This window comes from Myotis yumanensis, unplaced genomic scaffold (assembly GCF_028538775.1).
Source record: "Myotis yumanensis isolate MYYU_CA2020_CCGP unplaced genomic scaffold, mMyoYum1.0.hap1 SCAF_10, whole genome shotgun sequence".
In the NCBI taxonomy this organism is placed as follows: domain Eukaryota; kingdom Metazoa; phylum Chordata; class Mammalia; order Chiroptera; family Vespertilionidae; genus Myotis; species Myotis yumanensis.
In genome coordinates this window covers 35,264,166-35,280,879 of record NW_027223761.1, presented here as the reverse complement: position 1 = coordinate 35,280,879, position 16,714 = coordinate 35,264,166, and the positions used below count along the sequence as shown (strand labels likewise).

Genomic DNA, 16,714 nt, shown 5'->3' with positions numbered 1-16,714 from the left:
AGTCCAGATATAGGGATTATGTATTTTTGTCTGCCACGAGCATCTCCTCCTGCTGAAAAAGGCTTCTCCCCACCCCATTTAAGCAATCCTATCCTATATAACCTATCTATACTAATAAAAGGGTAATATGCTAATTAGACCGGGTTGACCGGCCATCTTCCAGACGTCCTACTTTCTTCCAGACAAAGCCATGGTGGTGGGGGCTGAGGCAAAGGCAGGGGTGATCAGGCTGGCAGGGGAGGGCAGTTGGGGGTGAGATCAGGCTGGCAGGGGTTTAGGGGCAATCAGGCCAGCAGGGGAGGGCAGTTGGGGGTGAGATCAGGCCGGCAGGGGAGCGCAGTTGGGGGCAACCAGGCCGGCAGGGAGGGCAGCTGGGGGTGAGATCAGGCCATCAGGGGAGGGCAGTTAGGGGTGATCAGGCAGGTAGAGGCAGTTAGGGGCGATCAGGCCAGCAGGGGAGGGCAGTTAGGGGTGATCAGACAGGCAGGCAGGTGAGCGGTTAGGAGCCAGTGGTCCCAGATTGCGAGAGGGATGTCCGATTGCCAGTTTAGGCCCAATCCTTATGGGCCTAAACTGACAATCGGACATCCCTCAAAGGGTGGGCTGAGGGAACCCCCCTGTACACGAATTTCATTCACTGGGCCACTAGTATCTCAATAAAACTGGGGAAAATATTATGTGACAGAACATTTTATTTATTCACAATTTTTAAGCTACTGCTCTTTGTTGAAATGTGGTTGTTTTCCATGTTATCCTTTACAGTGATAGCACAGATTTTCAGTAACCTTATAAGAGTAATTGAGCCCTAGCTGGTTTGGCTCAGTGGATAGAGTGTCGGCCTGTGGATTGAAGGGCCTGGGTTTGATTCTGGTTCAGGGCACATGCCTGGGTTCTGGGCTCGATCCCCAGTAGGGGTTGTGCAGGAGGCAGCCAATCAATGATTCTCTCACATCATTGATATTTCTCTCTTTCCCTCTCCATTCCTCTCTGAAATGAATAAAAGTATATTTTTTTAAAAATTAATTGAGGCCTAAGGTAAAAATTACAAATATAATTTCTGAATAAAATTCTAGATGATGTGATATTTTTAATATGTATTTTGTTTGCAAAAAAATGTCTTTAGGTTAATTGTTCTCATTTCACTGTCTTACCTCTGTATTTTAAAGAAATAATTTGTGATTCATTTGTTCTCTGTATATCATAGGATGTGTTTTGGAGATGCAGACAAAATATCTTTGATGAAATGAAGAAGAAATTTTTACAGGTAGACTGCTGATGTAATTGCTTTAGTGTGATAATCAGCAGAGCATGTAACAGCATGTTAGTATTTTTATTTAATAACAAGGCATGTGTTGAGTTTTATGCTTGTTTTAACTATTTTACTTCTACCCAATTTTAATAATAAGAAAGTCACCTTAAATGAATGTGTGTCTGTCCCTTCTTTTCTAACAAGTGAATGAGGGGGGAAACTGATATAAAAACCACAAGATCCCTTTGTTTTGACTTTTGGGTATATTGTCTCTTTTAGTACAGGCATATTTATTTTCTGAAATATTAATGCTTCTGGAATTAAATTATTTAATAATTTACTGAGTCAAAATCCAGAAATCTTATTTGAAGAATTATGTAAACTGTTAACTTTCTGGAAGCCCATTATACACTTCAAACCTAAACTTTCCTGTGCTATAGCATCCCATTTTAACCTTTACTTAATACATTTTTCTCAGGTCTCTAGCTTTAAGTTTTTCCCCCCTAGTGTTCTTCCTCTGTCCTCTCCAAGTGACCTGTGGCAAGAGACCACTTAGCAACACATCATATTACATCAGAGTTTGCTGAGATGGTTGGAGTGGAGTGGTGTGGAGGGAGGAACTTAAAATAATTTTGTTTTGTGGTTTATTTTGCCATATATGTTAGGATCCCCATTACTACCCCAGGAATTGTCACTTGTTAAAGTAAAAATGCACAGTCTGAGTGAGCCCACTGAATTGAATAAATTTCAATCAGCAGAAGTGTTCACACCATCAATTCTCTTTTTTTAATGTACTACAATGTATTAAACGTGATCTGTGGATATCCAGAAGGGTATTGTGTTAAGGCCTAATTTCTTAGCTCATAGCAGCTCCTTTGTCAAGAAGTAGATAAAATCGACTTGAGTATATGTGTATTTTTTAGTTTGCAACAACAATGCTATATTATTTGTAATAACATTAAAAGGAAGAAAGTTTTGAGAGAGAATAGATTATTAAATTTGTAGGTAAAGAGGTTCCTTCTTAATTTTTTTCTGTTAGAAAAATCTGAATCTTGATAACTTAGAATTTTATTTGATACTAAGTAATGCTGTTTATTTAATATGTGGATACATTTATTTTAATTTTTTCTATCACTATTTATATCCCCTATATCCTCCTCTGCCTTCACCCATCCCTCCCCTCCCAATCGCCACACCATTGTTCATGTCCATGAGTTCTTCCTCTTTTTTTTTTTTTTTTATATATTTTATTGATTTTTTTTTTACAGAGAGGAAGGGAGAGAGATAGAGAGTTAGAAACATCGATGAGAGAGAAACATCGACCAGCTGCCTCCTGCACATCTCCTACTGGGGATGTGCCCGCAACCCAGGTACATGCCCCCGACCGGAATCGAACCCGGGACCCTCCAGTCCGCAGGCCGACGCTCCATCCACTGAGCCAAACCGGTTTCGGCATGAGTTCTTCCTCTTTTTTCCCCAATCCCTTCATCCCTTAAATCAGTGGTTCTCAACCTTCTGGCCCTTTAAATACAGTTTCTCATGTTGTGACCCCCAACCATAAAATTATTTTCGTTGCTACTTCATAACTGTAATTTTCCTACTGTTATGAGTTGTAAATATCTGATATGCAGGATGGTCTTAGGCGACCTCTGTGGAAGGGTCGTTCAACCCCAAGGGGGTCGCGACCCACAGGTTGAGAACTGCTGCAAAGTGTTTTCTACATGCTAATGCCATTCTGAATATATACCATGAATTATACACCTTGTTTTGTGTTTTTCAAAATAAACACCTAGGAAGTATTTTTTTGTGAAACAAAAATTTTGATGTTAACATCAGAGAATTCAGATTTGAAATTAAAACTGTTAAGAATGCCAAGGAGCCTAAATGACTCAAGACACAAACAAGCATGCCTTCAGCAGTCTATGAGATTTTTTAGAACTATCTGTGTCAAACACTTGTAGATGTTCCTAGCAGTAAACCTATCTTTGGAAGAAAAATAAGTTTTCAATGAAAAAATCCCAATATTTTTCAGGGATTCTTTCTTCAGACTTTTCTAGGAAGTCTAGCTTTGTTTCTGCAATGAGCATAGAGACAGAACACTCTCTTAGTGTTAATATAACTGTTATGTTTTATCCCTTTTTTTGTACTTGGCTAGATTTCCTGTGTAGAAAACTTTGTGCCCCTCAAAAGCTCACCTAAATATAATTAAACTAGAGGCCCGATGCACGAAGTTTGTGCAAAAGTAGGCCTTCCTTCCCTCTGGCACCTGGGACCCAGGCTTCCCTCGCAGCCCCAGCTTTGTCTGGAAGGTAGTCCAAAAGGACGTCCGGTCTAATTAGCATATTATGCTTTTATTGTTATAGACTAGAGGCCCGGTGCACAAAAATTTGTGCACTGGGGGGGAGGGGCGTCCCTCAGCCCGGCCTGTGCCCTCTCGCAGTCTGGGACCCCTCGGGAGATAATGACCTGCTGGCTTAGGCCCGCTCCCGGGTGGCAGAGGGCAGGCCCAATCCCTAGGTGCAGCCCCTGGTCGGGCTCAGAGCAGGGCCGATTGGGGAGTTGGGGCGCCACCCCTTGTCATCCACAGAGCAGGGTGGATCGGGAGGTTGCGATGCCACCCCTAGTCACGCTCAGGGTAGGGCCGATTGGGGGGTTGGGGCACCGCCCCCTGTCACACTCAAGGCAGGGTCGATAGGGAGGTTGCGGCGCCACCCCCTGTCATGCACAGAGCAAGGTCGATCAGGGGGTTGAGGAGCTCCCCCTGTCACGCACAGAGTAGGGCCGATAGGGGAGTTGGGGCACCACCTCCTGTCACACACAGAGCAGGGTGGATCAGGGGGTTGGGGCGCCGCCACTGTCACTCAGGGCAGGGCCGATGGGGAGGTTATGGCTCTACCCCGTTACACACAGAGCAGGGCCCATGGGGGGGGCGGGTTGGGGCGCCACACCCTGTCACACACAGAGCCGCAGGGCGATCAGGAGGCTGGGGAGCTCCCCCCTATCAGGCACAGAGCAGGGCTGATCAGGGGGTTGGGGCACCTTTCCCTGTCACGAACAGAGCAGGGCGGATAGGGAGGTTGTGGCCCCGCCCCCTGTCACACGCAGAGCCGCAGGGCGATCAGGGGGTTTGGGCGCTGCCCCCTGTCACGCTGATCCCAGTGCTGGGAGGCCTCGCTGCTCCGCTGATCCTGGTGCTGTGAGACATATTACCCTTTTACTATATAGGATAGAGGCCTGGTGCACGGGTGGGGCTGGCAGGTTTGCCCTGAAGGGTGTCCTGGATCAGGGTGGGGGTCCCCACTGGGGTGCCTGGCCAGTCTGGGTGAGGGGATGATGGCTGTTTGCAGCTGGTCACACCCCGTTCAGGGTGGGGGTCCCCACTGGGGTGCCTGGCCAGTCTGGGTGAGGGGATGATGGCTGTTTGCAGCTGGTCACACCCCGTTCAGGGTGGGGGTCCTCACTGGGGTGCCTGGCCAGTCTGGGTGAGGGGATGATGGCTGTTTGCAGCTGGTCACACCCCGTTCAGGGTGGGGGTCCCCACTGGGGTGCCTGGCCAGTCTGGGTGAGGGGCTGAGGGCCGTTTTCAGGCTGGCGGGTGACTGAAGCTCCCAACCTCTCCTTTTTTTCTTTTCTTTTTTTTTATTCTGGGCCAGCTTTAGATCTGAGGCTTGGCTCCAGCTCTGAGGCCTCCGCTGCTGAAAGCAGGTATCTGGTTTGTTTCGGTTCTATAATTGTAACACTGTTGCGGTCCTGCTCACTCCAGCTCTGAGATCCCGGCTGGCTGAAAGCAGGGATCTGCGTTTGTTCTATAATTGAAACAATGTTGCGGTCCTGCTGGCTGAAGCCCGGCTAGCTGAAAACAGGTTTCTGGGGTTTTGTTTAGCTTCTATATTTGTAACAATGTTTCTTAAACTGCAAGCTCAGAGGCCGGCAAGGCAGGCGGGGAACGTTGGCTTTCTCCGTCACTGAAGCAGGCAAGCCTCCTGTTCGCTTCACGCTCCCTGGCTGCCGGCCACCATCTTGGTAGGCAGTTAATTTGCATATCGCCCTGATTAGCCAATGGGAAGGGTAGCGGAGGTACGGCTAATTACCATGTTTCTCTATTATTAGATAGGACTAGAGGCCCGGTGCACAAAAATTTGTGCACTCGGGGCGGGGGGGAGAAGGGGTCCCTCAGCCCATCCTGTGCCCTCTCGCAGTCTGGGACCCCTCGGGAGATAATGACCTGCTGGCTTAGGCCTGCACCCGGGTGGCAGAGGGCAGGCCCAATCCCTAGGTGCAGCCCCTGGTCGGGCTCAGAGCAGGGCCGATTGGGGAGTTGGGGCGCTGCCCCCTGTCATGCACAGAGCAGGGCGGATCAGGAGGTTGTGATGCCACCCCTAGTCACACTCAGGGTACAGCCGATTGGGGGGTTGGGGCACCGCCCCCTATCACACTCAAGGCAGGGTCGATAGGGAGGTTGCGGCGCCACCCCCTGTCACGCACAGAGCAGGTCCGATCGGGGTTGGGGCGTTGCCCCCTGTCATGCACAGAGCAGGGCCCATCAGGGGGGTTGGGGCTCCATACCCTGTCACACACAGAGCAGGGCCGATCAGGGGGTTGAGGAGCTCCCCCCTGTCACGCACAGACCCGGGCCGATCAGGGGGTTGAGGAGCTCCCCTCTGTCACTCACAGAGTAGGGCCGATAGGGAAGTTGGGGCACCGCCCCCTGTCACACACAGAGCAGGGCGGATCAGGGGGGTTGGGGCTCCGTACCCTGTCACACACAGAGCGGGGCCCATCAGGGGGTTGAGGAGCTCCCCGCTGTCACTCACAGAGTAGGGCCGATAGGAGAGTTGGGGCACCGCCCACTGTCACACACAGAGCAGGGCGGATCAGGGGGTTGGGGCGCCGCCACTGTCACACTCAGGGCAGGGCCGATGGGGAGGTTATGGCTCTACCCCGTCACACAGAGCAGGGCCCTGGGGGGGGAGTTGGGGCGCTGCACCCTGTCACACACACAGAGGGCCGATCAGGGGGTTGGGGCGCCACCACTGTCACACTCAGGGCAGGGCCAATGGGGAGGTTATGGCTCTACCCCGTCACACACAGAGCAGGGCCCGTGGGGGAGGTGGGTTTGGGGCGCCGCCCTCTATCACCCACAGAGCAGGGCCAATCAGGGGGTGGGGCACTGCACCCTGTCACACACAGAGCAGGGCCGATCAGGGGGTTAGGGCTCTGCACCCTGTCACACACAGCCACAGGGCGATCAGGGTGTGGGGAGCTCCCCCCTCTCAGGCACAGAGCAGGGCTGATCAGGGGGTTGGGGCGCCTTCCCCTGTCACGAACAGAGCAGGGCGGATAGGGAGGTTGTGGCCCCGCCCCCTGTCACACACAGAGCCGCAGGGCAATCAGGGGGTTTGGGCGCTGCCCCCTGTCACGCTGATCTTGGTTCCGGGAGGCCTCGACGCTCCGCTGATCCCGGTGCCGGGAGGCATATTACCTTTTTACTATATGGAATAGAGGCCTGGTGCACGGGTGGGGGCTGGCTGGTTTGCCCTGAAGGGTGTCCTGGATCAGGGTGGGGGTCCCCACTGGGGTGCCTGGCCAGTCTGGCTGAGGGGCTGAGGGCCGTTTTCAGGCTGGCGGGTGACTGAAGCTCCCAACGGCTCCTTTTTTCTTTTTCTTTTTCTTTTTTTTTATTCTGGGCCAGTTTAGCTCCGAGGCTTCGGCTGCTGAAAGCAGGTTTCTGGCCTTTGTTTACCTTCTGTATTTGATACAATGTTGCGGTCCGGCTAGCTGAATCTCGGCTCACTAAAGCAGGTTTCTGGGGTTTTGTTTAGCTTCTATATTTGCAACATAGTTGCTTAGAGTTGCAGCTGAGAGGCGGGCAAGTCAGGCGGGGAACGTTGGAGTCCGCAGTCACTGGAGCAAGCAAGCCTCCCTGTTCGCTTCTGTGCATGGCTGTTGGCCGCCATCTTGGCTGGCAGTTAATTTGCATATCGCCCTGATTAGCCAATAGGAAGGGTAGCGGATGTAGGGCTAATTACCTTGTTTCTCTTTTATTAGATAGGAGGTTTTCCCTAATGGAGCATTCTTTAGATTTTTCTAAAACTTGGCACTTATTTTTCTCTTGTCTGTTTCCTCTTATTCATCATAGAACTCTTTTGACTCAAAAATTGTGCTTCCTTTCATAAATTATGTTCTGTCCTCAGATATCTTATTTTAATATTGGCTTTAGTGCTTAAATGGCCACCGTCCTCCTTAACCCCCTTAATAACATCACCGTCACCACCCTTCCCAACTAGAGCTTGCCTGTGCTTAAATATATATAGGTGCGTTTTTGTTATCTACTGCTATGGAATGGCTTACCCCAAAATTTAGTGCTTGAAACAACTAGTTTATTTGCTCACAATCCTATGAGATTGGATTTGAGCAAAGGCTCAGCTGGTCAGTTACTTTACTTTACATGTTGAGATAATTACTTGGCTCCATTTGGCTGGTGGCTGGCTTTGGATGGAATATACAAGAAGGCTTTTTTCACATATCAGACACCTCAGTGCTTCACTAACTGGCCACTTTCTCTATGTGTGGATTGTTAGGGCTTCCTCACAGCATGGTGGTTCCAGGCTAACTGGATTTCTTTTGTGGTGACTGGCTTAGAAGAGGAAATGTTCCTAGAAGTTCAAAAGCAGAAGCTGCTGCTTTCTTTAGGTCCCGCACAGTATTACTTCTGTCACATTCTGTTGGTCCTAGCTGGTCACAAGGCCAGCTCATATGCATGGGAAGAGGAGAAAGAAAAAAACGAAAAAGAATGGCAAAAATTTTTTAGCTATCTCTTAATTCACATCAAGATGGCAGTACTTCTTCCCCCTCCTCCATGGCAGTACTTCTTCCCCCTCCTCCCCTCCTTAAGTAGGATCAATCAGGGTTAGAACTCCAAAGAAATTAAGAAGAAAGCTACTTTATTTTTCTAATTCTAAAAAATGCCATTTTACATTTAAATGTTTTTTAAATCAGCATGTATAATATAATATAGAGTTGTTTAAAAGCTATTATAAAATTATTGGTATACTTTATTGATGATATCCTATAATTGAAAAAAATTTTTATCAGTTACCAAATTGGGAGGTAGGGATTGGGAACTGTGATTAGTGTTGGCAATAGTAATATAAAAAATTTAGATGCAATTCATGAATGTTAACCACATATTAAATTAAATTAGTAATAAACAATGGGCCAGAAGGTTGGGTATAAAATCATATAATTTACAAGTGACTATATTAGAGCTTTAAAGAAGAGCAGAGAGTTTTGTTTGTTTAAATTATCCTAGAATTGAATTTAAGAATAAAATATGATTGACTCAAAAATTCTGCGGCCGAAACCGGTTTGGCTCAGTGGATAGAGCGTCGGCCTGCGGACTGAAAGGTCCCAGGTTCGATTCCGGTCAAGGGCATGTACTTGGGTTTCGGGCACATCCCCAGTAGGAGATGTGCAGGAGGTGGCTGGTCGATGTTTCTCTCTCATCGATGTTTCTAACTCTCTATCTCTCTCCCTTCCTCTCTGTAAAAAATCAATAAAATATATTTAAAAAAAAATTCTGCTTGTAGGAATTTTAAGGAAACAGAAGTACACAAAGTGTTATGTAGATATTCATCACAAAATTATCTCTAAAAGTGTAATAAAGTCCAGCCTAAGAGTCAGTAAAATGGAATTGATGGAACAAATTATTAATTCATGTAATAAAATATTATTCAGCTATTATAATGATGAGTTTAAAATTTTTGATCAGGAAAGATTACATGATATATTTATAAGTAAAGAAAGAAATTACAAAGTAGCATTTATATTCTAACCAGTGTTTGTGTTTATAAAGCGTAGGAGTGTGTGTGTGTGTGTGTGTGTGTGTGTGTGTGTAGGAAAACTATTTCTAGGATATACACCAAAACGTTAATAATTATCTCTTGTGTTATGGGATTAACAGGTGATTTTCACTTTTTCCTTTAAACTCTTTATATTTTTTAAAAAATGGAGCAAAATTACTTATATGCAATGAATAGAAAGGAGCTTTTGTCATTAAAAAGAATAAAAGGCATACATGGGATTAAATTTTGTTTACTATTGTACATTTATGTCTTCAGATAAGATTCATTTGGGGATAATTTCCCCATATTTTTGGGGTGAAAGGTGAGGAGGCTGGAGTGCCCGTACCTTGTGCTCACGTATTTAGGGGGAAAACTAGGAACTATTCGTTCCTAGTCTGGCTATTTGATGTTGCCACATCACCATTCTTAATGCTGTGTCAGCACTTCTGATTTCTGAATTCTTAGGGTCATCTTCCTTGGATGATCAACTCCAACTTATCTGAAGCTTTAAAAATCTGGCCACCATATATTTTATACCTTGAAAACTTGAACCTACTTCTGAAGTATACTATTGAAACTGTAAAAGTGGACCTTTATAGTTGAAATTTAGTTGCTCACTCTTTTATTGTAAACCAGTTTTTTAAAAGGTCCACTTTGTGGTTCTCAGTTTTGGATTGAAATGTGTAAAATAATTCATTACATGTTCAATATGACACCTTAAGTTTATAAGTAAAGCTTTTTTCCTTTCTGAGAAGTATATTAGTAATGCTTTTTTTTGTTTATTTATAGAAATGTATTGTTCTTTTCCCTTTTAAATGGGTTATTGTTGGTAATTATTTTGATGTGTCTGAAATATATCATTAGCCAATCTGTTTTAAACATTGTACTTATTTTATAACAACTTATTTTTGTTCTGAAATAATTGGATTAAACTTAACTTCAGTAATCTTTTGCAAACCCAAAATTATATATGGCAGAACAAATAATTGTATCATCCCATCGAACAAGCAAACAAACCTTGTGGCTATTCTCTCTTTGATACTAGCCAATGATAATAATAGTTCTTATATAAAAACTTGAGGACCAGTGCACGGATTTGTGCACCGGTGGGCTCCCTCATCCTGGCCTGCGCCCTCTCGCAATCCGACATCCCCTGAGGGATGTAGTAGTGTGTGAAGCAGCAGGCGGCCAGGGAGGAGCCTGAGCCTGGGCTGGACGCCTTGTTGCTCCTGCACATCCAAGCCCTGCTGCGCCTGCTGCTGCGGAGGCAGGAGAGGCTTGTGCCACCACAGCTGCACTTGCCAGCGGTAAACCCTGCATCTGGCACCCATTGGTCAGCTGAGAGGCACTCCTGCTGTGGGAGCGCACTGACCACCAGGGAGCAGCCCATGTGTTGAGCGTCTGCCCCTTGGTGGTCAGTGCGTGTTATAGTGATCAGTCGACTAGTCGTTCAGTCATTTGGTTTATATATATAGATGGATAATATAGAAGTAACAAGAGGTTATATTGTAAAAAGGAAGAAAATAAATAAGTTCTTGCATACAGTACCAGTTTGTACAGTTCATAATTCTGAAAAGCCTGTCATGGGGATAGTGGGAGGTCCTCCAGTTAAATAACTGCTGCATTTTACTTTGATGGAAAGCACAATATTTACATAATCAAATTTGCATATTAAAATACTATTCTGGATTGACGGAGGATGACATTGGAAAAGTTAAATTTCTCAGGAAGCTATTGCCATCATCTCAGTGTAAGATTCTGATTGCAAGCAGAAATAAAGAGAAAGAATAAAAATTTGGTGATAGTGTGAAGTGAAGAGGAGGAAGAATACAAGAAAAATGTTCAGCTCTTTGGTTTCACCAGATCAGTGAAGGTGCCATTCATTGACTTGGGCATTTTAGGAGAGGAGAGAAAGAACTTCTTCCACAAGTATCCAATATAGCCTATTAGCCTGTGGAAAATGGTAAAGAAAATCAGTGTTCTTCAATAGCTTGAGGGGGACATAGCTTCTTTGAGAAAATGTCCTTTAAATTCTTTGTCTTGATAATTACTGAGAAATGAGGAAGGAGAATTCTTGACCTTAACTTTCTTCATTGGTAATTAAAAAAATGTTTTTCTTGCTTTTTAAAACTTCTCCCTCTGCTGGCTGATTTGTTTGGATAAGCTTGTCAGCTCCCAATACATTGATAATGGACTTTTTGGACATCTGGTCTATGGGTACAGTATCATAAAGGTCTGGAGGCCTGGTTGCCTATGTCCCTTAGTTATGGATTTTGCAATCTTAAACAATCCTCACTGCATTTCTACACAGTTCCCCTTACTATTTCTTCAGGAGACCTACACATGTTTGATTTGACTAGCAAGGTAATGAAACATTTTTAAAGATCAGATTTTTGTTATTTTCAATTGAAAATTGCTTAAGTATACTGTCTTCATAGTTTGTGGACCACTGATTTATATCCTTAAAAGGTAAAAGCAAATTTCTACAAGAATGACTGTTTATTTTAAAAGATGCCCCAGTTTTTCCAAAACAAACAAATATGGTGCTTTATATATTTGACATATCCATTAGATTGTTTCAGACATAAAATAGTAATACTAGAACAAACAAAATAATATTTGTGGAATTTTTAAAAAACATTTAATCATAGAAAAATTAGGCTATAAAGATAAATAATATTTGTGTGTGCTTTTTAAATTTCAGATAGAAAATGCTGCTGAAGAACCTAGAGTCTTATGTATAATACAAGATATTACTAATTCAAAGACAGTGAATGAACGGATCACTTTAAATTTACCAGCTTCTACTCCACTCAGAAAGCTCTTTGAAGATGTAGCCAACAAAGTAGGCTACATAAATGGAACCTTTGATTTGGTGTGGGGAAATGGAATCAATACTGCTGATATGGTAAAACCCTAGACTTAACGCATCTTCTTTTAAGTGGCTAATAATATTATCATAATTATTTTGTTGTTATAAATGACTATATTTAATCCTGGAGCCCTTTTTAATATAAGCAAAACTATAATATTAAGAGCCTATGTGCCACTCAATACTTGTATCCCTCTTCATCTCTTTGCCTTCATTCTGGATTCAGTATTTGCTTATCCTAAAGTTAGCACCATCAGTTTTTTATTCATGTAAGATGACTATCATATTGTGTCAACTACAGAACACTTTCAATATTTACTGAATGGAATGATGTTCCTTTTGTATTTTTTAATGAAAAACATGATATAAAATTATGTATTTTATAATCTAATTTTTGGAAAAGAAGAAAAGAGTGTATATAGAAAGAGAAATGACTGAAAGGATATACACACCAATGTTAACAGATTATTATGTACCAGATAGAGTGATAGGCCCCTTTTCTGGAAGTTTGGTGGTAACATGATGTCTACTTCAAGGTTCTCACAGTCCAGTTGTAAAGACAGATGTATCAACAAATAATTACACTAACGTGTTTTAAATACTATGTTATAAATTTGCCATGAATACAAAGAGGAGGCATTGATCAGTTTTGCATGGAGAGTGTAAATGAGACTATGGAGTTGGCTCTAACTGCACCATTAGAATGGTATTCTAAATAATCTTTTTTATTTCCTATCTCTCAGTCCAAATTCATTCTGCATACTACTTTGAGAATTATCTTTAGTTATTTTAAATTCTAGCACTCGTGTCACCTTTCGGTTTAGAAATCTTCAGTGACTGTTCACTGTCTGCCATTAAAAATCAGACTCCCTAGGTTAGCATTCAAGACAAGCTACGGTTGGTCCTTTAAGTCTTTGTAATCTTAACTCCAAAATAATGAACTAATTTATTTTCTTAACACAATTTTCCATGTCCATGTTTTTGTTTATATTACCTCTTTTCGTCCTATGCTATTGCCACTCTTAAGTTTTCCAGGAAATACCTGTAAGGGCAAATGAAATTAAATGTGTCTCCTGTTGGTATTTGGAGGGCATAGTTTTGATTGGCTTCATAGAAGAATACAAGGTATTTGATGTTACCTTTAAAATTCATGATATTTTGCTTTCTATTCTGTAATATATTTGTTTTTTTTAAATACAGAACTAATATTTTAACTTAGTCAAATTTTTCTTCTGAAATTGGTAGTCCTGCAAAGTATACAAAGAGAAATAATATTTAATCTAAAACTCGGAATACTCCATTAACCATGTAACTTCTAGTGTTGCCTCTTTTTCAGTTTCAAGCAGTGATGGGGAACCTTTTTGGGCCTAGGGCCATTTGGATATTTATAACATCATTTGAGGGCCAAACAAAATTATCAACTTAAAAATTAGCCTGCTGTATTTGATCCAACATTTAATGCCTAATGCCTTGACGGGGCCATACCAAATGATTTCTCACGCCTTATACGGCCCTTGAGCTGGACGTTCCCCACTGCTGGTTTAAAGGATAGTCTATACTGTCATATATGCCTACCCAAGCCCTGTTTGTATTTCACATTTAAGAAGAAGCCTTACTTGATGTTTCCTCATGCAACTTTAAAAGTAATATCTTTCTCTTTTTCCTCCTATTCCATATTTTCTTCTGCTGTGCCACTTATTAGTCTCTTCTTATTGTAGGTGTTATTCATTTGTGTCCTTCCATTTGGTAGAATGTATTTTGATGGCTAGGATCTCATAGTATTAATTTTGTATCCTCTATAGGTATTCCCCTTAGGTACTCAAAAAGTGTTTATTAAATTAACATCTACATAGCTTCATATAGCTCTGAGTCAGAATTACTATTTTCTTTCTTCAGCTATGGCTGATCTTAAGTACTCAATTTATATATTTGCCTACTCTACAGTTCTACAAGTAAACTTTCACCTGTTTACTGCACAATGCTAGATGTATGCTTCTCTGAAAACCTAGCCCATTTAGCTACTCACCATTTTGTACACATAGACACATTTATTGAGGTAAAACCCCTATATATTCGAGCTATATCATCTGATCTTTTATTCCCTGCCAGGGAATGTAAGGGACCCAAAGATACCTTTCCTCTTTCTATGTGGCTTCTCTTAGCTTCAGGTTTTCTATCTCCTGTTTTTCTCAATGATTTCTAGAGCCAAAGATAAGAAATAGATTATATAGTTTATTTTATTTCCTTAACATTTATTTTGCACTCACTAGGTACCTATACACTAGGCTCTATAGGTTCTAACACTAGGCTCTATACAAATATAATCTTACTTAATCCTTACAACCATTTTAAAAGGTAGGTGGTGGTATAGCTTCATATTACAGCTGAGGCAGCTGAGTGTTGGGGAAGTGAACTAACTTTAACTTGCCCGAAGTCACATAAATATCAAGTGGAAAAATCACTTAAGTTAATTTTTTTGTCCTTAACATACCTGTACTTTTATAAAATGTTACTTTCCTAAAAAATAAAGGCTTTTCCATAAAATAAGTCCTTCTAAGGAAACATTTCCATGTCTTTAAAACATTAAAAAACATTTCTTACTATAACAAAAATGTTTTAAGACAAAAGAATAGAGTGTTCATTTCATCATTCATTTTTCTTAGCAATGGACTGGAGTGTGTGTGGGTGAGCAGGGCTTAGAGCATGTTGAGCTCCATCTCTCATTCACTATCTAGAGTGAATTACAATGACAGCTGGGATTGAAATTGCCCCAACAGATAAAAGAGTTAGGTGTTTAATTTTCAAAGGAGTGATTACTTTTATCCTCCTGGGATCCTTTGGATCCTGGCAGTGGGCTTAAAATAGGTATCATTTACTAAGAGAGGATTTTCCTTAAAGGGGCTATCAAAAAGTGCCCATTTTATTATACTACATAATTATTTTGGGTTGTTTAGTGTGTTGCTTATCTGGGAATTCTAAATAATTCATATATAAAAACATGATTTTTAGTTTTTTAGTTATATAAAATTGTCTTTAGTTAATTTTCATGAAAATCCATTAAATACTATATTGCATCCATTTTAGAGAACATAAAGCACAAATGTTTTTAATTCTTTCTTTGTGTAATACTTTACATTAGTTCTTAACTTTTTCTCTTTTCAGTTTTTTAGACATTGGGAATGGGAGCATCTGGGATACCTAGTTAGTATATGCACTGTCACTGGGCTTGGCCATTCCAATACATGAGTAAATGAGTTAATTCCAAGTATAGATTGGTGGAATTCACCAGAACCTTTAAAAAAATTAGTCGAGCCAATAATTGTAGATATGTGTCCATTTGCATATTACATGTTTTGTTTTATTATTGTAATTAATGTTTTTCATAATCTGAGATATTTTACTTTATGTCCATAGGCTCCACTAGATCATACCAGTGACAAGTCTCTTCTTGATGCTAATTTTGAGCCAGGAAAGAAGAATTTTCTACATTTGACAGATAAAGATGGTGAACAGCCTCAAATAATGCTGGTAAACTATTTAGAAAGCCCTCTATTCATGATTTTTGTGCACTGTCACCTACTGCTTGGGAAGCAATTTTCCAAAAGGAAGAGGAGAGATATGTTTTATAATTTATGTATAATAAATTACTTTTCTATTTTATGTTGGTTTGTTATAAGTGTATATGTTCACATGGTTACACTGGACATCCATAGCACTATTGTTTGTCTGTTTAGTCTGTTGCCATGCTGGAAACACAGGTTACCATCTTCAAGACCACCAGGACATCAGGGACAGGGGTAGGTCTAGGATAAGTTAAAATGCTGCAAAGATCGCCTACTGTATTTCAGTGGCCTTTCCTCTGGTTAAGCATTCGCTTGATTGCTGTAAATCTTTGACAGTTTTGCTCCAGGTTTGTTGGTAATTTGGAGAAGGACAGACCCTCAGAATTCTCTACTGTCCCATTTTTGCTCCCATTCCTTGCCGCCTTTGGGAGAATGACTAGTTTGTAAATTATTTTATATATTTCTATTCTTTTAGTGTTTACTCCAATTCATATTTTGATATGATTTTCTGTCTGATCTAATAGCCTTAGAGACGATCCCAGTAACTCCAATTTGAGGAGAAAACCTGGTGTGATTTAACTGCTATTTTATGGACTAAAGAAAGGAAGGCTCCAAGAGTTTATGGACTTTTTCAGAAACCTTCTCTTTAACGAAACTTTCTTTAGGAAAAGTTCTGTTTGATGCTTTTCACTTAGAAGTCTATTATGAATTAGAATGCTTCTCTAGATAGTAGGTAATAATTAAACATAGAGCAGCCATACTGAAGCAATATCAGAATGTGCTCTCGCCAAAACCGGTTTGGCTCAGTGGATAGAGCGTCGGCCTGCGGACTGAAGGGTCCCGGGTTCGATTCCGGTCAAGGGCATTTACCTGGGTTGTGGGCACATCCCCAGTAGGAGATGTGCAGGAGGCAGCTGATCGATGTTTCTCTCTCATCGATGTTTCTGACTCTCTATCTCTCTCCCTTTCTCTCTGTAAAAAATCAATAAAATATATTTAAAAAAAAAAAGAATGTGCTCTCTAATCTGCTTTAATGTCATTATTTGTTTTTATGACATTGTGAGATTTTGATTAGTCCAACATTGAAATGAACTAAAAAATTTAGGAACCTCTGGATTCACAATTTAAGAATTCATATATTAAAATGCATAGTAATTACTCTTCAGCTTTGTCTTAATTGTTTGTG

General features: G+C 41.8%; 1 protein-coding gene across 2 annotated transcripts in view; it reads left to right on the top strand.

The window, feature by feature from the left end:
- The window catches only part of USP47 (ubiquitin specific peptidase 47), a 101,637-nt gene that overhangs the window by 23,835 nt on the left and 61,088 nt on the right, over positions 1 to 16,714 (top strand). The window contains exons 2-4 of one of the 2 annotated variants that reach the window (XM_070425287.1): positions 1,205 to 1,264; positions 11,798 to 12,001; positions 15,380 to 15,493. In XM_070425287.1, coding sequence (XP_070281388.1) covers positions 1,205 to 1,264; positions 11,798 to 12,001; positions 15,380 to 15,493 — 378 coding nt within the window. The remainder of the gene's footprint in view (positions 1 to 1,204; positions 1,265 to 11,797; positions 12,002 to 15,379; positions 15,494 to 16,714) is intronic. The other variant, XM_070425288.1, reaches the window with a different exon arrangement.